The 26,004-nt window shown below is 50.1% G+C and overlaps 1 protein-coding gene across 2 annotated transcripts in view; it reads left to right on the forward strand.

The window, feature by feature from the left end:
- The first annotated feature begins 294 nt into the window (after positions 1 to 294).
- LOC147095711 (complement C3-like) overlaps positions 295 to 26,004 on the forward strand; it is a 102,573-nt gene continuing 76,863 nt past the window's right edge. The window contains exons 1-4 of one of the 2 annotated variants that reach the window (XM_085974758.1): positions 295 to 478; positions 20,201 to 20,393; positions 24,138 to 24,300; positions 24,459 to 25,701. In XM_085974758.1, coding sequence (XP_085830884.1) covers positions 414 to 478; positions 20,201 to 20,393; positions 24,138 to 24,300; positions 24,459 to 25,603 — 1,566 coding nt within the window. In that variant the 5' untranslated portion in view covers positions 295 to 413 and the 3' untranslated portion in view covers positions 25,604 to 25,701. Of the gene's footprint in view, positions 479 to 20,200; positions 20,394 to 24,137; positions 24,301 to 24,458; positions 25,702 to 26,004 lie in introns of those variants that run through there. The other variant, XM_085974759.1, reaches the window with a different exon arrangement.

Here is a 26,004-nt window from a genome sequence, read left to right on the forward strand (position 1 = left end):
TCAGCTCAATGACCAGATAATCTGCTTTTGGTGGTGTTGGTTAATAAATAAATAATTGCTAGTGCAATGCAGAGGAACAGATTTATAGATATATATAACCCTGAAATGCTGAGAGTTAGGGGTTGAATTTCGAGCAGGGATCTCTCGATGGTCCTCCGCAACTTTGGTGCCAGATCCAGCTACCATACATTTAGGACAGGGAAAGAGAAAGAAGGCCTAAAAAAACAGTGGAATTGACTTTGCTCACGCACTGCCGCTGAAATATCCAGCAAAGTCAATAAGTAACTTTAAATCAATATTATTGCCCAAATACAAAAAGTCACGGAAGACTATTGGGCAGCACAGTCAGGTTGACACGGAACGATCATTTACCTCGCTCCCCTACCCGCAGAGAGCGGGTCCTTCGTTCAACAATGGGAACGTTGATGCTTCTCCTCTGGTTGTCTGTAGTTATCCCTGCTGCTGAACAATCAACATCGTAAGTATGCTGTATAATGTGAAGGCTTTACAGCTACAACTAGACTGATTCCTGGGGTGAGAGGGCTGTCCTATGATGAGAGGTTGTGTAGAATGGGCCGATACTCTCTGGAGTTTAGAAGAATGAGAGGTGATCTCATTGAAACATACAAGATTCTGAAGGAGATTGACAGGGTAGATACTGAGAGGTTGTTCTCCCCTGGCTGGAGTGTCTAGAACTAGGGGTCACAGTCTCAAGATAAGGGGTCGGCCATTTTGGACTGAGATGAGGAGGAATTTCTTCACACAGAGGGTGGTGAATCTTTGGAATTCTCTGCCCCAGAAGGCTGTGAATGCTGAGTCTTTGAGTATATTCAAGGCTGAGATAGATAGATTTTTGGACTCTAGGGGAATCAAGGGATATGGAGATCAGGCGGGAAAGTGGAGTTGAGGTCGATGATCAGCCATGATCTTATTGAATGGTGGAGCAGGCTCGAGGGGCCAAATGGCCTACTCCTGCTCTTATTACTTATGTTCTAGTGGCACAGTACAAAGAATAACATTAATATGGATTGTGTTTCTCCCTTACACAACATTATAAACATTCTTACGGCTGTTAAATGAATTTCTCTAAGGTAAAATTTCCAATGTATGCCTTCCCGAATAAACAAAGGATGGCCAGTTGTTCCACCGAGTATATCGGTAAAGTCTCAGGTGAGACGTTAAACCTTGGTCTAGTCAACCCTCGCCCACTATTTGAAAAAGACCAGGCGAGTTCTCCCCAGTGTCCCAGCCGGCCAAGGTTCATCCCTCAACCAACAGGACTTACACAGATTATCTAGTCATTTATTTCATTGCTGTTTGTGGAATCTAGCTGTGTTCAAATTGGCCTTCTGCGATTTCCTGCCCTACGCTTCAAAAGAACTTCATTGACTGGCAGGGGCGCCCTGAGGTCGTGCAAAGCGCTATATAAACGCAAGGCTTTCTTTTTGCTGATCTAGCAGATCTCAGTTGTAATAGAATTTCAGCACTATGATTAGCCTGAATGGCTCTTGCTGTAGATGCGAAGATACACCAGACTGATACATGGGATGGCAGGAATGACATATGAGGAGAGATTGGGTCGATTAGACTTATATTCGCTAGAGTTTAGACGAATGAGAGGGGATCTCATTGAAACTTATAAAATTCTAACAGGACTAGACAGACTAGATGCAGGATGGATATTCCCGATGGCCGGGGAGTCCAGAACCAGGGGCCACAGTCTAAGGATAAGTGGTAAGCCATTTAGGACAGAGATGAGGAGGAATTTCTTCACCCAGAGAGTGGTGAACCTGTGGAATTCTCTACCACAGAAGGCAGTGGAGGCCAATTCATTAAATATATTCAAGAAGGAGTTAGATATATTTCTTAAGGCTAAAGGGATCAAGGGATATGGAGAGAAGGCAGGGACAGGGTACTGAATTTGGATGATCAGCTATGATCCCATTAAATGGTGGAACAAGCTCGAGGGGCCGAAAGGCCTACTCCTGCTCCTATCTTCTATGTTTCTATGTTTCTATGCAAGGAAATCATTTTCGCTGATCAGTGTCTGTTTGTCTTTTGCTTATCTGTGTGTCTAGTTTGTCTGTGTGCTTCATGTGAGGGCATGAGTGCTGTGGTCTGCAGCCAGAGAGCGCCTCCCCTTGAAGTCAAGTAGCTCTATCTAACCCGCAGCGCTCGGTCGAATGTTTAGGGCCATAAACACTGCAAGAAGACAATTTAGCAAAATACTGCGGGTGCTGGAAATCTGAAACAGCAACAGGAAATGCTGGAAACACTCAGCAGGTCAGGCAGCATCCGTGGAGCAAGAAACAGAATTAACATTTCAGGTCGTTGACCCTTCGTCAGAACACTACAAGAAGGTTGACTGCAATGGAGAGTAAAATTGGGCCGGGCGTAAAACCAGCGTTGCATGCGATCCTGTCAGATTCCCAAAGGACAGGTTTGGTTATAATTGCCCACATTGAATCAGCGCAATTGCAATGTGGATTTATCGCAAATCGATTTTGATTCAGACTCATTGAAAGATAGCGTTACAAAGAAAAAACATATTTACAGCAGTTCAGCTCAGCCATCACTTGTAAGGGTTGTTATATTTCACCTTATCCTGCAGTTACCAGTCTGAGATGAAAATCTGTCTAATGTGGTACACAGCCAACAGATCTCAGTTTTACAACATAAGAAATGGGAGCAGGAGTAGGCCATTCACCCTTCCATTTTATTGAATGGCTCCACCATTCAATAAGATCATGGCTGATCTTCCGCTTCCTCAACTCCACCTTCCCGCACTTTCCCCTTACCCCCTCAGTCTTTTATTATCCAAAAATCTATCTATCTCAGCCTTAAATATACCCAATGACTGAGCCTCCACTGCCCTCTGGGGTAGAGAATTCCAAAGATTCACCACCCTCTGAGTGAAGAAATTTCTCCTCGTAAAGCCAAAATCCAAATCTTCAATTCAATTGATTATCCCATTACATCCAAGAGGTCAGCAGGAAAACACACTGCCACATTACTTGCAAAAAAAATCAAATAAGATGTATTTAGGAAGGCAAATGGAATGTTGGCCTTTATTGCAAGGGGGCTGGAGTATAAAGCAGGGAAGTCCTGCTACAACTGTACAGGGCGTTGGTGAGACCACTGTGGTAAACCACTGTTATACCTGCCTGTGTGGGTGTTTGTATTCCACTGTGTACATGTCTGTACATGCCTCGGCTGACTCCTCCCACGAGTCCAGGTATAAAGGTGACTGCTCCACAGTCCCTCTGTATTCTGGACTGGTCGACCACTCGAGGCACACCTTCATTCTCTTGTTAATAAAAGCCTGTTAGTTACTCGCTTAACCTCAGTCTTTTGAGTAATTGATAGCGCATCAATTTTATTAACAAGATTTTTTTATAATGGAGAAGATCCTCACACCAGCATGCCTGGACTTAGACCATCAGGAGGCGGATGCATCCACCAAATTTGCTCACTGGCTTAGGTGCTTTGAAAGATTCCTGATCGCCTCCGCTGCAACGGTCAAATCGGATGAGGACAAACTGGATGTCCTGACCTCCAAAGTGAACCACCGAGCGTACTCAGTCATCCAGGACGCGACCTCGTACATGGCTGCTCTCAAGCTCCTCAAGGACCAGTACACGCGCCCAGTGAACGAGGTGTACGCCAGGCACCTCCTGGGGAGTTGTAAACAACAACCTGGGGAATCGACCGAGGAATACCTTCAGACACTGTCTGTGCTTGGCCGGGCCTGTGGTTGTAAGGATGTAAAGGCCGCCGTGCACACAGAGGAACTTATCCGGGACGCTTTTGTAGCGGGCCACAGGTCCAATTACACCCGACAGCGACTGTTGGAGCAGAGTGACCTCGACCTCAACAAGGCCTCTGAACTCGCACTATCATTGGACGCAGCCTACCGGGGCATGGATGCCTACTCCTCTGCACCATGGACGCCGCGGGGAATGACAGCCTGGGGCACGGTAGGACCGTCTCATAGCGCCGTGCCACCCCAGCCACATCCCAGCAACGGCCCAACTATCGCAGCAGTGTCCCAAGGCCAGAAATGCTACTTCTGTGGCCAGGCCAAACACCCCAGAGCGCGCTGCCCGGCGAAAAATGCGATCTGCTCGGGCTGCGGGAAGAAGGGACACTACGCCAGCATCTGCAGGGCCAAAGCCACCCCAAACCCCAGCAGTGCCGCGTGTGGGCCATGCGGGCCGCCATCTTGGGCCTCCCCAGCCATGTGCGAACCACCGGAACAGCAGCCATTTTGGACGCCTCCAGCCACATGGGGATCATAGACGCCGCCATCTTGGACGCCAGCCAGGATGCAGCAGGCCCCCAACACCGCCTCATCTGATACCCGCAGCGACACACCGGCCCGTACGCTGGCCTCCGTTACGCTGGACCAAGCGAGACCGCACCAACTGGCCCGGTCCACAATGGACATTAAGGTAAATGGTCACGAAACAACCTGCCTTTTTGACTCTGGGAGCACGGAGAGCTTCATCCACCCCGACACGGTGCGGCGTTGCTCTCTCCCAGTGCTGCCTGCACACCAGCGGATTTCTATGGTCTCCGAATCCCAGTCGGCGGACATTGGCGTCTACTGCGTGGTGACACTCTTAGTAGACGGGACTGTGTACGATAATTTTAAACTTCTGGTCCTGCCCCACCTCTGCGCTGCCGTTCTACTGGGGTTAGATTTTCAGTGCCACCTTAAAAGTGTTACGATGGTGTACGGTGGACCCCTCCCCCCACTCACAGTCTGCAGCCAGCAGCTTCCAAACTGCCCGCCGCGCACCAGGTGCAACCTCTCCACACTCAGAGTCACCCCCCCCCCACTGTTTGCTAACCTCGCCCCCGGCTGTAAGCCCATCGCCACAAAGAGCAGGCGATACAGTGCCGGGGACAGGGTTTTCATTAAAACCGAAGTGGAGCGGCTCCTGAAGGAGGGGATTATTGAGGGCAGCACCAGCCCCTGGCGAGCCCAGGTTGTGGTCATTAAGACCGGCGAGAAGCAGCGCCTGGTCATCGACTACAGCCAGACAATAAATCGCTACACCCTGCTGGACGCTTACCCACTCCCCCGCATAGCTGATATGGTCAACCAGATCACGCAGTACCGCGTCTTCTCGACCATTGACCTGAAATCAGCGTACCACCAGCTCCCTATCTGCCCTGAGGACCGCCAGTATACTGCCTTTGAGGCAAACGGCCGCCTCTATCACTTCCTCATGGCTCCCTTTGGTGTCACCAACGGGGTCTCCGTCTTCCAAAGGGAGATGGACCGGATGGATCAAAATGCGTTGCAGGCCACTTTCCCATATCTGGACAATGTGACCATCTGCGGCCATGACTTGCAGGACCATGACGCAAACCTCGAAAAATTCCTCTGCACCGCCCAACTCCTGAACCTGATGTATAACAAGGAGAAGTGCATATTCCGCACAACCCGCCTCGCCATCCTTGGCTGTGTTGTGGAACACGGGGTCATCGGTCCCGACCCCGACCGGATGCGTCCCCTTATGGAACTCCCACTGCCCCACTGCCTCAAGGCCCTGAAGAGGTGCCTAGGGTTTTTCTCCTATTACGCCCAGTGGGTCCACTACTATGAGGACAAGGCCCGTCCGCTGATCAAGTCCACCTCTTTTCCCTTGATGGCAGAGGCCCGCTTAGCCTTCCACCGTATCAAGGAAGACATTGCCAAAGCCACCATGCATGCAGTGGACGAATCCATCCCCTTCCAGGTGGAAAGCGACACGTCCGACTTTGCCCTGGCCGCTACCCTTAATCAGGCGGGGAGATCCGTGGCCTTCTTTTCACGAACCCTCCAGGGCCTGGAGACCAGACACTCCGCTGTTGAGAAGGAGGCCCAGGCTATTGTGGAGGCTGTGCGTCATTGGAGGCACTACCTGGCCGGAAAACAATTTACCCTGCTCACTGACCAGCGTTCAGTTGCTTTTATGTTTAACAACAAGCAGAGGGGCAAAATCAAAAACGACAAGATCTTGAGGTGGAGAATCGGACTTTCCACCTACAATTACGAGATCTTGTACCGGCCCGGGAAGCTCAGTGAACCCCCGGATGCTCTATCGCGTGGCACCTGCGCCAGCGTGCAGATCGATAGACTGCGGGCCCTCCACAATGACATCTGCCACCCGGGGGTCACCAGATTCTTCCACTTCATCAAGGCCCGCAACCTGCCTTACTCCATTGAGGAGGACAGGACCATGACCAGGAACTGCCAGGTCTGTGCTGAGTGCAAACCGTACTTTTATAGACCAGACAGGACTCACCTGATAAAAGCCACTCGCCCCTTCGAGCGCCTGAGCGTTGATTTTAAAGGGCCTCTCCCCTCCTCCGACTGCAATGTGTACTTCCTCAACATCATTGATGAGTACTCCCGTTTCCCGTTCGCCATCCCCTACCCGGACATGACCAGTGCCATGGTCATTAAATGTCTGAACGACCTCTTCACCTTGTTCGGTTTCCCCAGCTATATCCATAGCGACCGGGGCTCATCGTTTATGAGCGACGAACTCCGCCAGTACCTGCTCGCTAGGGGTATTGCCACAAGCAGGACCACCAGTTACAACCCCCGGGGGAACGGACAGGTGGAAAGAGAGAATGCGACAGTTTGGAAGGCCGCCCTGCTAGCCTTAAAGTCTAGGGGCCTTCCGACCTCCCGCTGGCAGGATGTGCTCCCCGATGCACTCCACTCTATTCGGTCACTGCTCTGCACTGCCACTAACGCCACCCCTCATGAGAAAATGTTTGTCTTCCCAAGGAAGTCCACATCGGGGACATCGCTACCGCCATGGCTGACGTCCCCAGGGCCGGTCCTACTGGGAAGACACGTGAGGACCCATAAAACGGACCCCCTGGTCGAGAGGGTCGACCTCCTCCACGCCAACCCCCAGTATGCTTACATTGCATACCCGGACGGGCGGGAGGACACAGTCTCCATACGAGACCTCGCACCCTCGGGGGCCCCAGTAACCCACTGCTCACTACCACCCCCCCCACGATCCAATATCCAACCCCAGCAGACAGCACGCCTGGGCCCCGCGACCCGCTCGACACCCACGAGGACTACACACCAGTGCCCCAGCCTACGCGGGACTCGACGCCGGAAGCTTCACTACCCCTGCCGTCGCCACGTCGATCACAGCGGCAGACAAGACCTCCGGAGAGACTCCAATACACAAACTTTTAATACACTTCACCCCGCCGGACTCATTTTTAAACAAGGGGTGAATGTGGTAAACCACTGTTATACCTGCCTGTGTGGGTGTTTGTATTCCACTGTGTACATGTCTGTACATGCCTCGGCTGACTCCTCCCATGAGTCCAGGTATAAAGGTGACTGCTCCACAGTCCCTCTGTATTCTGGACTGGTCGGCCACTCAAGGCACACCTCCATTCTCTTGTTAATAAAAGCCTGTTAGTTACTCGCTTAACCTCAGTCTTTTGAGTAATTGATAGCGCATCAATTAATTGATAGCGCATCAACCACACCTGGAGTACTGTGTACAGCTTTTGTTACGTCCGTGAATAATTGGGACACGGACAGCAGGAGTGAACAAAGTAAGTCTTTACTGGTGGAAGTCAATAGTGAAACTAAAAACACAGAGACTCAATAGCGCCTTTTATACAGGGGTGTTCACTGCCAGTACTGCAGTCTGAGACCAGTTATTCTCTTAAAGGTACATACACAACAATTCCTCCCCTTTTAGGTAAACAGTACATAACATTCATTTAACAACTAAATGATAACTAGTTACAATCACAATTACTGTTGCTAGATACATTGGTTAAGTTTAAGCAATTATAAGTTCAGTCTTTGAGGAGGCTTCCTGATTCTGTCTGGATAACGCCTCTTTGGGGTATCAGGTTCTTCTGGCAATGTTGAGTCGGGATCAATGTCGTTGTGTGGTTCATCTGCTTCCAATATTACCGGTTCAGCGGTAGCTGCAATTGAAACGTCGATTTCATTACCAGGTGTATCAGATCGTGGTGTGGAGTTGACGTTTTCCCGTGACTCTAGAATCTGGTCAGCATGGCGTCTTACAATGCTCTCCCCAACGTCCACGGTATACATGAGAGGTCCTTGTCATGTACAAATCGTTCCTGGCTGCCATTTCTCAGTGCGGTAGTCCCGGGCCAAAACTGGTTGACCTATCTTAAAACTCCTGGTCGGCCTTTCATTCATATTCTGAAACTGCCTGTTCTCCACATCTCTTCGGACGTTTGGCTTAACCAAATCCAAGAGGCATCATAGTCTTCGATTGAAGAACATCATGGCTGGAGTTTGGTTGGTAACCGCATGTGTCGCATTCTGATAGGCAAACAAGAAGTTGTCCACCTTGTGTTGTAGGAGTATGTCTTCATTACACATTGCCTTGATAGCCTTCTTGAATGTTTGGACAAACCTCTCGGCCAATCCATTAGTGGCTGGATGATATGGGGCAGATGTGTAATGCTTAACACCATTGTTCTTTAAGAACCTCCGGAACTCTTCAGACACAAACTGTGGTCCATTGTCAGAGCAAATCTGTTCAAGCAGCCCATTCCTGGCGAATATGGTTCGTAAAACGGTGATAGTTTTTTGCATGGTGGTTGAGGACATTTTTATTACCTCTGGCCACTTTGAATGTGCATCCACCGCAATTAAAAACATCGAGTCCATGAAGGGACCAGCAAAATCAATGTGCACCCTTTGCCATGGAGATGAGGGCCACTCCCATGGATGCAGAGGAGCTTGTGGTGGGGCGTTTTGGACCTTCTGGCATCCTGCACAGCTCTTGGTCATCTCTTCGATTTCTCTATCAATTCCCGGCCACCACACAAACGCTCTGGCTAAGCTCTTCATTTTTACCCCACCCAGATGACCCTCATGAAGCTCATTGAGCACTCTATCCGTCAACTTAGGTGGAATTACTACTCTGGATCCACACATCAAGGTTCCTCTGCACTCTCTTCTCGGCGAGAATGCTGGCAGCAGTGGTTCGCCATGTGCTGGCCATCCCTTCACCGTTAAATCATAGACCCGTGATAGTGTCGGGTCATTCCGTGTTTCCTTTTCTATGTTTGCATTCGTCACAGGGAGACATTCGACTGTGGTCGAGTCGAATAACTCCATTGGATCCACTGCAAGGTCTTCTTCTTCCACCGTCGGCAACGGTAGACGTGACAATCCATCAGCATTTCCATGCTGTTTAGTTCCTTTGTACTCGATGTCATATTGGTGTGCCGCGAGGAAAAGGGACCATCTCTGCAGCCGTTGTGCTGTCATTATCGGTACGCCCTTCTGAGGGTTGAAAATGGAGACAAGAGGTTGATGATCGGTTAGTAGAGTAAATTTTTGACCGTGCAGGTAGTGATTGAACTTCTTCACCCCCCACACTAGGCTGAGGGCCTCTCTGTCAATCTGGGCGTAGTTACGCTCGGCAGAAGTTAACAAGCGTGACGCAAAAGCTATCGGCCTCTCTAAACCATCAAGGAATTTATGTAACTGTACCGCCCCAATGCCGTAGGGAGACGCATCACACACCAGCCTGATTGGCAGTGCTGGGTTGTAGTGAGCCAATACTTCCTTCGAAGTGATTAAGTCCTTACTCTTCTGAAAAGCACGTTTACAATCATCGCTCCATTTCCATGCTACACCCGTTCGGAGCAGGGCGTTCAGTGGGTGCAGAATTGTCGACAAATTCGGCAAAAACTTATGATAGTAATTCACCAACCCGAGGAATGACCTCAGTTGCGACACATTTTCAGGCGCTGGGGCCTTAACAACCGCTTCAATTTTGTCAGGGGACTTATGTAACCCCTCTTCATCAATCACGTGGCCACAACACGATATCTGTTTCTTAAAAAATTCGCACTTGGAGCGGTTGGCTCGCAGCCCATGTTCCCGTAGTCTAGTGAGCTCCTGTTCTAGGTTGTTAAGGTGTTCACTGTCATCTTCACCTGTTACAAGGATGTCGTCCAAGTAACACTGAGTCCCCGGAATCCCTTGCAGGACTTGTTCCATCGCTCTTTGCCATATCGCCGGAGCCAATGCTACTCCGAATACCAATCGATGATACTGGTAAAGACCTTTGTGAGTGTTTATCGTGAGATACTTCCTAGAGGACTCTTCAACCTCCATCTGCAAATATGCTTGTGCTAGGTCAATTTTTGTAAAATGCTTCCCTCCAGACAGTGAGGCGAATATGTCTTCTATCCTTGGAAGAGGATATTGTACTGTGTGAAGGACCGGGTTCACCGTCACCTTGAAATCCCCACAGATGCGAATCTTCCTTGGCTCTGGACAGTCTCTCCTGCAAGTTTCCAATCCGACGATTTGGAGGGCGGTTGCCCACGGTCGACGCCCGTTTCTCGAGTCTCTTTGGATTTTATTTTATTTTTTTTCTTTCTTCTGGCTTTGACCTTCAATAACGTCGTCTGAGGTGCTGCTGAGTTGCAGTTAAGTTTGTTTCTTACTCGTCGCCAGTGTTACGTCCGTGAATAATTGAGACACGGACAGCAGGAGTGAACAAAGTAAGTCTTTACTGGTGGAAGTCAATAGTGAAACTAAAAACACAGAGACTCAATAGCGCCTTTTATACAGGGGTGGTCACTGCAGTCTGAGACCAGTTATTCTCTTAAAGGTACATACACAACAGTTTTGGTCTCCTTATTTAAGGAAGGACATATTTGCATTGGAGGCAGTTCAGTGAAGGTTCACGAGGTTGATTCCGGAGGTGAAGGGGTTGCCTTATGAAGAAAGGTTGAGCAGGTTGGGCCTATACTCATTGGAGTTTAGAAGAATGAGAGGGGACCTTATTGAAACATATAAGATTCTGAAGGGGCTTGACAGGGTAGATGCATAGAGGATGTTTCCCCTCGTGGGGGAAGCTAGAACTAGGGGGCATAGTTTCAGAATAAGGGGAAACCCTTTTAAGACAGAAATGAGGAGGAATTTCTTCTCAGAGGGTTGTGAATCTTTGGAATTCTCATCCCCAGTGAGCTGTGGAGGCTGGGTCATTGAATATATTTAAGGTGGAGATAGACAGATTTTTCAACGATAAGGGAGCCAAGGGTTACGGGGAGCGGGCAGGGAAGCGGAATTGAGGCCAAGATCAGATCAGCCATGATCTTATTGAATGACGGAGCAGACTCGAGGGGCCAAATGACCAACTCCTGCTCCTACGCCTTATGTTCTTATGTATTTGTAAAATAAATAAATGCAAATTGCATGAATATTAATCCTGCTCAGGTGATGTAACTGGTGATTGTTTCAGTCTTCAATGTCATGTTAAATTTGCTGTTAGTTGAGCTTCACAGAGACTGAACTTAGAATAGAGCGGATGTGAATTTACGGATGGATTTACTTGCTTTGGAGGCAGTTCAGAGAAGGCTGATTAGGTTCACTAGGTTGATTCCTGGGATGAAGGTGTTGTCTTATAAGGAAAGGTTGAGCAGGTTGGGCCTATACTCATTGTAGTTTAGAAGAATGAGAGGTGATCTTCTTGAAACATATAAGATTCTGAGGGGGCTTGACAGGGTAGATGCTGAGAGGATGTTTCCCCTCGTGGGGGAATCTAGAACTAGGGGGCATAGTTTCAGAATAAGGGGTCGCCCATTTAAGATAGAGATGAGGAGGAATTTCTTCTCTCAGAGGGTAGAGAATCTCTGGAATTCTCTACCCCAGAGAGCGGTGGAGGCTGGGTCATTGAATATATTCAAGGCTGAGATAGACAGACATTTGAGCTACAGGGGAGTCCAGGGTTATGGGGAACAGCAGGGAAGTGGAGTTGAGGCCAAGATCAGATCAGCCACGATCTTATTGAATGGCGGAGCAGGCTCGAGGGGCCGAATGGCCTACTCCTGCTCCTATTTCTTATGTTCTTATGTTCTCACTAGCATTAAAAAAGACATTCTATGCTCAGTTTTTAAATCTGCCCAGAGCATCAAGCTGCGTGGGTACTTTTCAAGCATTGCTGATCGCAGGTTGGACTAAACTGCACCCAGACAATTTGATACCCGTAACTTGTTATTTTTGACAAACATTACTTGACTACACAGTTTGGTTCTTCGCTTTTGGAAAGTTTCAGTCTCAAGGTCTTCTGTCAATAATTCAGTCGTGCTAAGATTTGAATTGACATTGTGTAATCACTTTATTTAGAATGGGAGTGTTTGAAGTGAATAGTATCGATGCATTTAAGGGAAGGCTGGACAAACATATGAGGGAGAAGGGAATAGAGGGTTACGCTGATAGATTTAGATGAGGAAAGACTGGAGGAGGCTCGAGTGGAGCATAAACACAGCATGGACTGGTTGGGCTGAATGGCCTGTTTCTGTGCCGTATATCCTCTGTAATGTAGAATCCTGTAGAGAAAAAAAGCTCATTTACACTTTAGCTAATTCAGTATTTAAAACAGTGCGGGTCGTTTTATAATGTTTAATGATTGAAAAATAAGTTGCTTTTCCAAAAGGAGTGCAATTAGCCCCTGTTACGTGATTTGGATATAGGTGCGTTATGGCGCATGAGCTGACAGATGCCTTCATTTTCTCAATTAGCACAAGCCAGTAGTGTTATTGACGCTTACACCACACACCCCCACCCCACCAGACACACACACAAGGACACTGATGATCTAAGTACATCTCCTGAAGGTACTGGGGCACTGTTCCATAGGCACTGCTTACCCGCAGTTGCAACATCCAAGCGGCCATATGTCAAGTGTGAGCCAGGAGTTTAAAGTTTTCAGGTGATTTCACCAAAGTTTAATTCCAACTCATCCTGATCCTGGTGCTCACTGGGGCTTAATTGCCTGCAAGGAATCATTTTGGGTACAATCGAGGTACATTCCCAAGAGGGGGAAAGGTAGGGCAACTAAAGCCAGAGCTTCCTGGATGACGAAAGAGAACCAGGCTGAATATAGAAAGTTCAGGCAAGAAGTGAAAAAGGAATTAAGAGGGGCAAAGAGAGAGTATGAGAATAGATTGGCAGCTAACATAAAAGAGAATCCACAAGTCTTCTATAGGCATATAAATAATAAGCAAGTATTAAGAGGAGAGGTTGGGCTGATTAGGGACCAAAAAGGAGGCCTACACATGGAGGCAGAGGGCATGGCTGAGGTACTAAATGAGTACTTTGCATCTGTCTTTACCAAGGAAGATGATGCTACCAAAGTCACAGTGAAAGAGGAAGTAGTTGAGATACTGGATGGGATAAAAATTGATTAGGAAGAGGTACTAGAAAGGCTGGCTGTACTTAAAGTAGATGTCATCAGGACCGGATGAGAAGCATCGTAGGATGCTGAGGGAGGTAAGGGTGGAATTTACGGAGGTACTGGCCATAATCTTCCAATTCTCCTCAGATACGGGGATGGTGCCAGAGGACTGGAGAATTGCAAATGTTAGACCCTTGTTCCAAAAAGTGTGTAAAGATAAACTCAGCAACTATAGGCCGGTCAGCTTAACCTCGGTAGTGGGGAAGCTTTTAGAAACGATAATCTGTGACAAAATTAACAGTCACTTGGACAAGTGTGAATTAATTAAGGAAAGCCAGCACGGAATTATCAAAGGTAAATCGTGTTTAACTAACTTGATTGAGTTTTTTGATGAGGTAACAGAGAGGGTTGATGAGGGCAATTCGGTTGATGTGGTGTACGTGGACTTCCAAAAGGCATTTGATAAATTGCCACATAATAGGCTAGCCAGCAAAGTTGAAGCCCATGGAATAAAAGGGTCAGTGGCAGCATGGATACAAAATTAGCTAAGTGACACAAACAGAGAGTAGTGGTGAACGGTTGTTTTTCAGACTAGAGGAAGGTACACAGTGGTGTTCCCCAGGGGTCGGTACTAGGACCACTGCTTTTCTTGATATATATTAATGACTTGGACTTGGGTGTACAAGGCACAATTTCAAAATTTGCAGATGACACAAAACTTGGAAGTATAGTGAACAGTGAGGAGGATAGTGATAGACTTCAGGAGGACATAGACAGGCTGGTGGAATGGGCGGACACGTGGCAGATGAAATTTAAAGCAGAAAATTGCAAAGTGATACATTTTGGAAGGAAGAACGAGGTGAGGCAATATAAACTAAAGGGTACAATTCTAAAGTGGGTGCAGGAACAGAGAGGGTATATGTGTACAAATCATTGAAGGTGGCAGGACAGGTTGAGAAAGCGGTTATAAAAGCATACGGGATTTTGGGCTTCATAAATAAAGGCCAATGAGTGCAAAAGCAAGGAAGTTATGATGAACCTTTACTATGTCCAATTCTAGGCACAGCACTTTAGGAAGGATGTGAAGGCCTTAGATAGGGTGCAGGAAAGATTTACAAGAATGGTTCCAGGGATGAGGATAGACTGGAGAAGCTGCGGTTGTTCTCCTTTAAAGCAGGGAAGGTTGAGAGGAGATTTGATAGAGGTGTTCAAAATCATGAGCGACCCGGACAGAGTAGGTAGAAACTGTTCCCATTGGCAGAAGGGTCGAGAACCAGAGGACACAGATTTAAGGTGATTGGCAGAAGAACCAAAGACGACATGAGGAAAAACTTTTTTACGCAGCGAGTGGTTCGGATCTGGAATGCACTGCCTGAGAGGGTGGTGGAGGCTGATTCAAATGTGGCTTTCAAAAGGGAATCGGATAAGTACCTGAAGGAAAAACATTTGCAGGACTACGGGGAAAGTGCGGGGGAGTGAGACTAGCTGAAGCGCTCTTGCAGAGAGCCGGCACGGGCTCGACGGGCCGAATGGCCTCCTTCTGTGCTGTAACCATTCTATGATTCTATGATTGAACTGGCATCAGCGAAATGAACGCTGGCTGTTTTCCCACTCCCTGAACATAGGGCGCAAAGTGCAATGTGCAATGCTGGTTTGCTGCGATCCGAATAAGAGGTCCTAATCCAAACGTTGGACTTTCTATTGAGTTTGGATGTAGTTCTCCTGCAGCTATCAGTCTCAGATCAGTACACATGATGTGTGTTCCGGATTTACCAGACCAAATGTACCAACTCTGCTGAACTGCAAGTGACATTAAAGTTAATGGGAACAGAGGTTACACTGGCAATCTTGATCGAGGTCTGCTCCCCACCAGGTTTTTTATACCTTTTGCCACCTGCTTCCTACTGGCACTAAAACATTGGCCAGTTGCACTGCGTCACGATCAACGAGAAACTGATTTGCATCAAAGTGGAAATGGCTGCATTATTGCAGGTCATTACATTTTGCCACTTGATTTGTCCACCGCAAAATCTGTTGCCAAATGTTGTCAGTTTGCCCGTTAGTCACTCAACTGAGCAATAATTTGGCACTGTGCAGTGTGGCGAGACAGGTATTCTCAAGAAGCGGAGTTAACCAAAGCCTTCAAAAATCAAATGTTACTGCTTTGCATGAATCCTTGACCCACTCGCTCACCACCTTATCTTTGCAGTCGCGCCTCATGTGATGAAATATGCCATTCATCAGGCACGCTGTATTCTCTGTGTTTGATTGTGCCGGTGACCGTGACAAGCTGGGGAGTTTAGTTTCAGTTCCATTTCCTTACCTGTATTATATTTTGTGTAGGGCTCCGCCCATACCTGGCCCCTACTTAAGCAGGCCCCAGCGTGTCTCACAGGCAGTACAGCAGATCTCTGGATGAGAGACACTTCTCCACTGTGTATTACTTTCTGAGTTAATAAAAGCCTTGCTTTGCTCCGTTAACGTTGGGTCTTGGATTCATTGAGGCACATCAATTTTATTAACTCAATTTTCAACGCAATGGCTCGACTCTTGAAGCCCGAACGTTTGGATTGGGACCCGCATGCTTCGGACGCATCGGCACAATTCGGACACTGGTTTAAGTGTATGGAATTCTTCCTGGACAATTCCGCAGCCATCACAGACGCTACGGACGCTGAAAGTATGAAACTCGGAATCCTGCGGAATTGGGTATGCCACCGGGTTTACCCCCTCATCCAAGACGCCGACACGTACCCGGCCACCTGCGACATCCTAAAGGCGCATTACCAGCAGCCTACGAACGAGGTGTACGCTAGGCATCTGCTAGCTACTCGCACACAGCGACCTGGGGAATCGCTGGATGAGTTCCTAGTCACCCTGAAAACGCTTGGCAAAGACTGCAAGTGCCAAGATGTAAAAGCCGCAGTGTACACTGACCAGCTTGTTCGTGATGCCTTTATCACAGGCCTCAGCTCCACTTACATCCGGCAGAGACTACTGGAAAAAACAGGATTGGACCTGAAACAGGCTGTGGACACAGCGCGATCCCTGGATGTGGTCCAGAGAAACTCGGATGCCTACTCTTCAGCCCGCGCTGCCCACGCCGCCACGTGTGCACCAAGGGCGCCGCCATCTTGTAAGGCATCTTCCCCGCCCGGCAGCCCGACACCATCGGGGCCCCGCTCTCCCCCCAGAAGCCCTACGACAGCCGCGACGCGTCGGGGCCCCAACTGCTACTTCTGCGGGCAGCCGAAGCACACCAGAAATCTGTGCCCGGCGAAAGGCACCACTTGCTTTAAGTGCGGTAAGAAGGGGCACTTTGGGAAGGTGTGCAGAGGGAACCCCACTGGAAAACCCGCCACCGCCGCGTGTGAGCCGTGGGAGCGGCCATCTTGGACGCCATCTTGCCCAACCTCGTGGGGTCCGCCATCTTGTGAGCAGACAGCATGGACGCCATCTTGTCTCGATCAGGGCCCTACAGTGGCATCGGTCACAGTGGACCAGACCAGATCGCACCCGCTATCCAAATCAATGGTGGACATCGAGGTAAACGGGTGCGGGGTTAAATGTTTAATTGACAGTGGAAGCACAGAGAGTTTTATTCACCCTGGAGTAGTACAACAACTCTCTCTAACGGTGGTCCCTGCTCGGGGCACCATCTCTATGGCTGATAAAACCCAGACATCGACCATTATGGGTTACTGCGCGGTACAATTGTCCGTTAACGGAACTGTATACGATAATTTTAAATTACTAATCATGAAGAGTCTATGTGCAAGTGTGATCTTGGGCCTGGACTTCCACTGCCACCACCAAAGCATCACGCTCAATTACGGTGGGTCCCAGCCGCCCCTCACAGTGTGCGGTCTGGCTACCCTGAAGGTAAAGCCGCCTTCGCTATTCGCGAACCTTACTCCCAACTGCCGGCCAATAGCAACCAAAAGCAGGAGGTACAGCTGGGGGGACAGGTGGTTTATTGCGACCGAGGTGGACAGGCTGCTGAGGGAGCGCGTTATTGAACGCAGCAACAGCCCGTGGCGCGCCCAAGTGGTGGTGGTGAGGGGTAGCGAGAAGAAACGGATGGTGATCGACTATAGCCAAACGATCAACATGTACACCCAACTAGACGCCTACCCGCTACCCCGCATATCAGAAATGGTGAACCAAATTGCCCAATACCGGGTGTTCTCCACCATCGACCTCAAGTCAGCGTACCACCAGCTCCCTATCAGACCAGAGGACCGCCCGTACACCGCCTTCGAGGCGAACGGATGCCTCTACCAATTCCTCAGAGTCCCCTTTGGGGTGACGAATGGGGTCTCGGTCTTCCAGAAGGAGATGGACCGCATGGTCGATGACCACCACTTGCAGGCAACCTTCCCCTACCTCGACAACGTCACCATCTGCGGTCACAACCAGCAGGATCACGACTCGAACCTCGAGAGGTTCCTGAAAACCGCACAAAAACTCAACCTCACTTAGAACGAGGACAAGTGCGTTTTCAACACCACGTGCCTCTGCATACTAGGCAGCGTGGTGGAGAATGGGGAAACCGGACCAGACCCCGACCGGTTGCGCCCCCTATGGGAGCTGCCCCTGCCCAACACTCCCAAAGCCCTGAAAAGGTGCCTGGGGTTATTTTCTTATTATGCCCAATGGGTCCCCAACTACTCCGACGAAGCTCGCCCCCTCTTGAAAGCATCCTCTTTTCCGCTCTCTGCTGAGGCCCACGCCGCCTTCAAAAGCATTAAGCGGGATATTGAGCGGGCCACGCTACAGGCAGTGGACGAGAACACTCCCTTTCAAGTGGAAAGTGATGCGTCTGACTTTGCCTTGGCGGCCACCCTCAACCAGGCGGGGCGGCCCATAGCTTTCTTCTCGAGGACCCTCCAAGGGCCCGAGATCAGACACTCCTCCATGGAAAAGGAGGCCCAAGCCATCGTGGAGGCAGTGTGCCACTGGCGCCACTACCTAGCTGGCAAACGCTTCACCCTACTTACCGACCAGCGGTCGGTAGCGTTTATGTTTAATAATAAACAGAAGGAAAGATTAAAAATGATAAGATTCTCAGGTGGCGGATCGAGCTCTCCACCTTCGAGTATGACATCATTTACCGGCCAGGGGCCCTTAACGAATCCCCCGACGCCCTCTCACGAGGGATGTGTGCCAGCGCCACCGGGGATCGGCTACAGACCCTCCACAACGACCTCTGCCACCCAGGGGTCACATGGCTGTTCCACTTCATAAAGTCCCGCAACTTACCCTACTCGATTGAGGAAGTTCGGTCTCTGACCAGGAGCTGCCGCACTTGCGCTGAGTGCAAGCCTCGGTTCTACCGCCCAGATAGAGCCCACTTAATCAAAGCTACACGGCCCTTTGAGCGGCTCAGCTTAGATTTCAAGGGCCCCCTCCCGTCAGTCGATGGCAATGTTTACTTCCTGAACATTGTGGACGAATACTCCTGTTCCCCATTCGCCTTCCCCTGCCCAGACATGACCAACGCCACGGTCATTAAATGCCTCAACAGCCTGTTCTGCCTGTTCGGTATGCCGAGCTACATCCATACGGATAGGGGGGCGTCCTTCATGAGTGAAGAGCTACGCCAGTACATGCTGTCCAGGGGGATCGCCACGAGCCGTACCACCAGCTACAACCCCCAGGGTAATGGTCAGGTGGAGCGAGAGAACGGGACAGTATGGAAAGCAGTCACTCTAGCTCTAAGGACCAAGGGCCTCCCTACCTCCCGCTGGCAGGAAGTCCTCCCAGATGTGCTCCATTCGATACGGTCGCTATTGTGTACTGCCACTAATGCCACGCCTCATGAACGAATGTTTGTCTTTCCCCGGAAATCCACCTCAGGCGTATCCATGCCGTCATGGCTCTCCACCCCAGGTCTGGTATTTGTACGAAGGCATGTGAGGGGCCACAAGACGGACCCTCTCGTGGAGTCAGTGCACCTACTCCACGCCAACTCCCAATACGTGTATGTCTGGCATGCCGACGGAAGGGAGGACACCGTGTCCATAAAAGACGTCGCCCCAGCCGGTAACGACAACAACCACGACAACAACAGCAACAATGATCACAGCAACTCTTACCCACCCACTATTCTTTCATCACCCCCGGAAGAACATAGACCAACGGTGCCCCCACCAACTACCCCTTCAACAACCCTGGTGGCGCCCCCGGCAGAGACCCAGGAGGCCACCGGGGACGCCCAGCCGACACCCGCGGCACCACAACAGCTACGTCGGTCACAGAGGACTACCAAACCCCCGAACAGACTAAATCTGTAGAAGGGGTGAATGTGATGAAATATGCCATTCATCAGGCACGCTGTATTCTCTGTGTTTGATTGTGCCGGTGACTGTGACAAGCTGGGGAGTTTAGTTTCAGTTCCATTTCCTTACCTGTATTGTATTGCGTGTAGGGCTCCGCCCATACCTGGCCCCTACTTAAGCAGGCCCCAGCGTGTCTCACAGGCAGTACAGCAGATCTCTGGATGAGAGACACTTCTCCACTGTGTATTACTTTCTGAGTTAATAAAAGCCTTGCTTTGCTCAATTAACGTTGGGTCTCGGATTCATTGAGGCACATCACCTCATATAAACTCTGAGCAGGAAACTGGATTAGACGGTTCCTTACATTTCCAATTTATTGTATGAATCGAACCATTCAGTCACCCACTTCTGCTCCTGGTTAGAAAACGGGGGAGAGGGAGACTACTCATCAGCTCTTCTACCGATTTATTCCCAGGCCTACAGAAAGACCACTAGAGGAATAATAGGGATACATTTCCACGGGAGTTCTGCTGGTCGTCCATCGTAGCTTCGGCAGAAACCTCGGGAAATGGCTGTCAATGTGGAGAACTCTTGGGGAAATTCACCCCCATTATTCTGTGCTTGTGTGTGTGGTTTTTCAATGAAGGGATCCATGTCGAATACTGATTAAAACATGCTTTGACTTCTTCCGTTTGCTAGCTACTTAATTACAGCCCCTAACATTATTCACGTTGGGGTGAAAGAGAGCATCACCATTCAGCTGGAGGGAGCAGGAAATCCTGTCCGCATCAAAGTATATTTATTCGATGTTACAACCTACACAAAGTGTTCAGACGACGTTGATTTTGAACTAAAGGCAGAGAATCGTTACCATCAAATTAAAGATATCATTGTAAGTATTACCACCGTAATCCGTCAAGTGAAGTGTAAAGAAATCTGTCATTTGCTTATTGTAATGTTACCTCTTATTGAAGAGCACATTGCATAGTCCGAGTTTGTTACTATGTCCATGTTATGCTAACCTTATATATAAACCATTGGTACTCTACTGCAAAAACAGACAATGGAAGTTAGTTACTTATTTGGAAAGCTTGATGCATTGGAGTCCACTCCCTCTCTGAGCACTACTGTCCAACGGATTCTTGAATTTCCAAAAATAATGTATGCAGTGTTGCACTGGGCAGCATGATAAGCTATGCTCTTACTCTGTCACAATATTATTTTCTAAATTAAATCGATATAGTTCTCGCTGCCAAAGTTAATTTCCATCCATAATAAAATGCAAATTAATTAATATTATGCATCCAGTTTTATTTGCTGTCTAAAGCTATCATTGTATGTTCTGAAGATTATAAGGTGCATATTCCTGATGTGGTGGGGGCTAATTAAAAAAAACTTGCATTTATATAGCACCTTTCACGACCACCAGACGTCTCAAAGCACTTTACAGCCAATAAAGTACATTTGAAGTGTAGTCACTGTTGTAATGTAGGAAACACAGCAGCCACTTTGCGCACAGCAAGCTCCCACAAACAGCAATGTGATAATGACCAGATAATCTGTTTTTGTTATGTTGGTTGAGGGATAAATATTGGCCCGGGACACCAAGGAGAACTCCGCTGCTCTTCTTCGAAATAGTGGCCATGAGATCTTTTACATCCACCTGAGAGAGCAGATGGGGCCTCGGTTTAACGTCTTGCCTGAAAGACGGCACGTCCAACAGTGTAGCACTCCCTCAGCACTGCACTGGAGTGTCAGCGTAGCTTTATGTGCTTAAGTCCCTGGAATGGGACTATGAACCCACAACCTTCTGACATCAGAGGCAAGTGTGCTACCCACTGAGCCACAGCTGACACTTTCAGACTAACTCGTAATTAAGGAACATGGTGTTGGCCCAGAAAATAATGTATTAGTCATTTCTTTAATTATTGAATGAAAAATTCTTTACAATGACTATTCCCAATTAAAAGTTAATGTGGGGGTTTATTTTATCGAACTTGCTGGGTGTGAACCCCACAGGATCGGGTATAACGTTGGATTTACACACCACCCATTGTTACTCACCAGTGACTTCAATAGAGATTAAAATCAACCGACTCTTAAAACCAGCGTTACACCTGATCCCTTCAGTTTCCCGACGGGTGCGTTAGTTTAAAATTGCCCCCAATGATCCTGGATTATGGCCCGGATTTCGCAGTCAGTGGTGAAGCGACGCATTTGCTGCTGACCTCGTGAAAGCTGCCCACAAAGATCTAGCGATTTCTGTGGCATCGATTGCAGCTCTTCCGACCTCTGCTTGAATCTGTCGCCAAATCAAGCGAATCTCCAGCATCCAGCCACAGTGATGTCATCAAGCAGGCTGAGCAGTCAATCGCATTGAAGAATTCTCGCAGGCAGCAAACCAGGAAGCAAATTGCACAGATTCGAATTTAGTTTTTGTAAATTTTACAGCGAGCAAAATAAAAATTGGGACATACACAAAGGATTAAGGTAGAAACTGAAATATCATAAACACAACTTAAAAAATATATTGGCCCTGCATTTGCAGTCAGTGGCATAGCTAATGAACGAAATCCGTACTTACCTCATGCGGTGCCCCCTTCACAAAGTTGCTTTGAAATGCTGCGGAGTAGCGGCCCGCGAATCCCAGGGATGCACCGTTGTGCGTAAGCGTACTTGGGATCACGTGAGAGTATGCCGTCATACCAACTGCAAATTCAGGGCCCATTATTTAAAAAAAACATGTAATTCTTAATCATATTAATGGAAAAGTTGAACATTTCTCAAATATAAAACTAGATTTTCATGGCCAGCAGTCAATATGCCTCTAATACCCAGTTACACCTCTTTCAACAAGGGTTAACTTTTTCGGGGGGGGAGTGGTGGTTTGGGGGTGTAGTGTTGCTTAAAAGCATTATTCAAGCGTAATAGAGAAGTTTTTGTCCTTCGGTGTGATTTTCATTAGTTGCCGGCTCTGGGGAGTTCCACAGCACAACCTGTGGCGAATCAGGGAATGACTGACCGCAACGTCTAGATACCCACGTTTATCTGAACAAGCGCTAAATCCAGAAGTTGCTGTTAGTTTCAGAGGGATAATGACAGCGAGCACTGACAGTTTCGCTGCCATTACCACCTCAAAATCCTGGCTTATAAATGAAAATAAAGGAAGCAACATCGGCTGTGGATTTATCATGCCTTGGAACTTCTTTTGTAGCAGCTCTAGTGTAGTGATCAATAGCATGTCATTCTATAGTGGACACTAGGTGGAGCCGTAGAGCTGTATATAGCTGTATGTATATAAGACTACACTACCCAGCTGTATAGATATTAAGACTACATTACCCATGAGGCACTAGGCTACCCACAAGGCAACAGTCAAGATGGCAGCCTGCACACAGGAGCACACATACAGCATCTCTACAGATACTGGCCTAGAAATTCAGTTCGGATGCTATTGCGGCGCTAAAGTCGGGCGCTCGTCAAATTTAGCGCCCGCCGGAAAGTGCAGGCGAGCTCGCCGAAATTCAGTAGATTTGGCCAACTTTTTGGCCGAGCGCTGCACAAGGCATTGGAACCCTGTGTTCAGGCGCTAATCCGGCGATGCAGCCTAATAACGCCGATTCCGGGCGCAGCGCAGGTGCGATCATGTGGTGAGTGTCAGCAGACACCCTGACGCCGGCCAGCTCTTAAAGGGGGAAGGGTCAACTTTGACTGCAGCCACGCCCTGCATGCTGTAGCCCTGCAACTAGGCCTCAGGAGTGGTTGTGTGGCATCTCAACGCCTGGAGGACATGGAGAGGGCCCGTGAAAGAGCCGAACGCTTCTCTGAGCATGCGCTGGGTGTGCTCCTTCATGGGGTGCGCAAAAGAAGGCGGGTCGTTTGCCCGGCTAGTGGCAGGAAGGCTCCCAGGAGCCAGTTCAGGGAGGCCTGGACCAAAATTGCCCGGAGGGTCTCCTCCAACTCAGATGTTCCCAGGAGTGCGGACCAGTGCCGCAAGAAATACAACGACCTATGTCGGCTGGTCAAGGTGAGTACCCTTTCCAATGTCCCCCTCATCCTTGCATGTGCACCTCCCATTAGGGCCAAAGGGACATCCAAGGTCTAATGGCCAGCCCTGCTGCCGCTGCAGTGGCACTTGCATGTTAATCAAGAGCTCTTTCTGCACTTACCACACTGTGCAAGCTATTCCACCACGGCAGGCCTCACACACAGCTACAGGGCACCACACTGTGCAAGCTATTCCACCATGGCAGGCCTCACACACAGCTACAGGGCACCACACTGTGCAAGCTATTCCACCATGGCAGGCCTCACACACAGCTACAGGGCACCACACTGTGCAAGCTATTCCACCATGGCAGGCCTCACACACAGCTACAGGGCACCACACTGTGCAAGCTATTCCACCATGGCAGGCCTCACACACAGCTACAGGGCACCACACTGTGCAAGCTATTCCACCATGGCAGGCCTCACACACAGCTACAGGGCACCACACTGTGCAAGCTATTCCACCATGGGAGGCCTCACACACAGCTACAGGGCACCACACTGTGCAAGCTATTCCACCATGGCAGGCCTCACACACAGCTACAGGGCACCACACTGTACTTAGATGCCCTCCTTTCTCTTGCAGGCCAAGCTGGCGAGGAACGCCAGGAGCCTCCGTGTCACTGGTGGAGGCCCTCGCGATTTCCAGGAGCTGACGCCTCTGGAAGAGAGGGTGGCCCGACTGCTGCGGCACCCGGTGATTGGGCCTGTGGCGATCGGCGACGCCGACCCTATACTGGAGCCCACTGGTAAGGACAGGACCGGCTGCACCTCTATCCTTGCCCTTGCGCATCAGATCTACATCCTTCCCCAGTGGCCGATAAATGCGCATAATGCACCAGTGCGGCCTCCATCGCTGTCGGCCTGTCCTCACTCTAAAGCTACACTTGTGCCTTCCTCCTTTCAGCTGGTGAGGAGGAGGTGCTCCCTGAAGCCCACACAGCCAGGCCCTCGGAGGAGGAGGACGTGGAGGAGCAGCAGGAAGGCGTCACCTCGGGGGAACCCTCCTCCGCTCCAGGAGATGCCAATGAAGGGGATACGTCTGGCGTGCCGGAGAGCCAGGGGGAGGCGGGGGAGGGGAGCCCCGAACCTGGTCCCAGTGGCATGGACGCCCGCGGCAAGGCTCCGGCGGCACGCGACCCTTCTGCCCAGAGGGGGGAGGCGGTGGAGGGGAGGGCAGAACCTGGTGTCAGTGGCGTGGCCGCACGCGGCAGCGCTCCGGCGGCACGCCAGCCTTCTGGCCAGAGGGTGGAGGCGCCCTCCAGTCCGGACTCGGACGTCGCCCAGGAGGTGCGCCTCCTGGACGAGATGTCGGCGGCGTCGGAGCGCCGCCACGTGGAAATCATGGAGGTGCTGGCACAGATGCCTCAGGCCATCGAAAGCCTCTCTCAAAGTGTGGTGGCTTTCGGCCAAGCCCAGGCCAGGGGCCTAGAGGTTTTCGCTGCAGCGCACGCCAGGGGGGTGGAGCTCCTTGTGGCAGCGCATGAGAGGGGGGTCGAGCAACTCGAGGCAGCGCAGCACGCCACTCGCCAGCTGAGAGGTGCTGTCCAGACAATGGGACTGCAGATGCGGGGACATGCCGGCGCAGTTGGGGCACTGACTTCTTCGACCCTCGCACTGGCGGGGAGGCGTCACCAGGCCAGGCGCCGCCCTGCTGCCTCACACCGGTCTGGCCACCCACAGTTTGGCGCGCTTGCTCCCCGGCCAGGCCGCCCGAGTGCACGTGTGTCTGGCGACCAGCGCGCGCCTGGCATCACCCACCTTGTACCCATTGGTGCAGGCGAGCCTGCCACTCCCCCAGCCACGGTGCAAGGAGCTCCTGCAGCCACTGAAGAGGGCCACCCACAGCTGCAGCAGCCACCAGCCGGCCCCTCCCGGGCCCGCCCTCGTGTAGGCCGACCCCCAAGGGCATCTGGCGAGACGCCTTGTCGCCCTGAGGATCCTTCCCCCAGCCTCGGCACAGCCTCACGGCCCAGCTTGAGGCGCAGCAGAAGGACGGGCCGGGGCAAAAGACGCCTGTCCACAGACTCGCCCTCTCGCCACACCCAATAGAGTGTGTTGAGCGAGGGTTTGGGTGATGCGGGGGCTTCTGTTCTGGGGGGCATTATGTGTTTTTGTTTTATGGGGGTCTTTGTGTTGTTGGGGGGGCTTGTTTTTGTTAGGCCAGTGACGAGGCCATTTGGATGCTGATGTTATGTTAGTCCTCCCCAGGTTTTGGGAGTGACAGAAGTTTGTTACTGTTTTTTGGGGGTCTTCTCTGTTTTGCTCTTCCATGTGGGAAGGGCCCTGAGGTTTTCAAATAAAGATGTTTATTTATTCACCATGTGCAGGTGTCATGTTTCAAGTGGTTGTTGGGTTAACCGGCTGAGGGCTTGCGAAGCGGCTGCGTTCAGTGGGCCAGGCCATTCCCTGACAGGGGGCCTAGAAGTGTCGAGCAATAAGCCCCCGGCGGA

This window comes from Somniosus microcephalus, unplaced genomic scaffold, assembly GCF_052327205.1.
Source record: "Somniosus microcephalus isolate GS21.2 unplaced genomic scaffold, FLI_Smic_1.0 unresolved_chr1, whole genome shotgun sequence".
Lineage (NCBI taxonomy): Eukaryota > Metazoa > Chordata > Chondrichthyes > Squaliformes > Somniosidae > Somniosus > Somniosus microcephalus.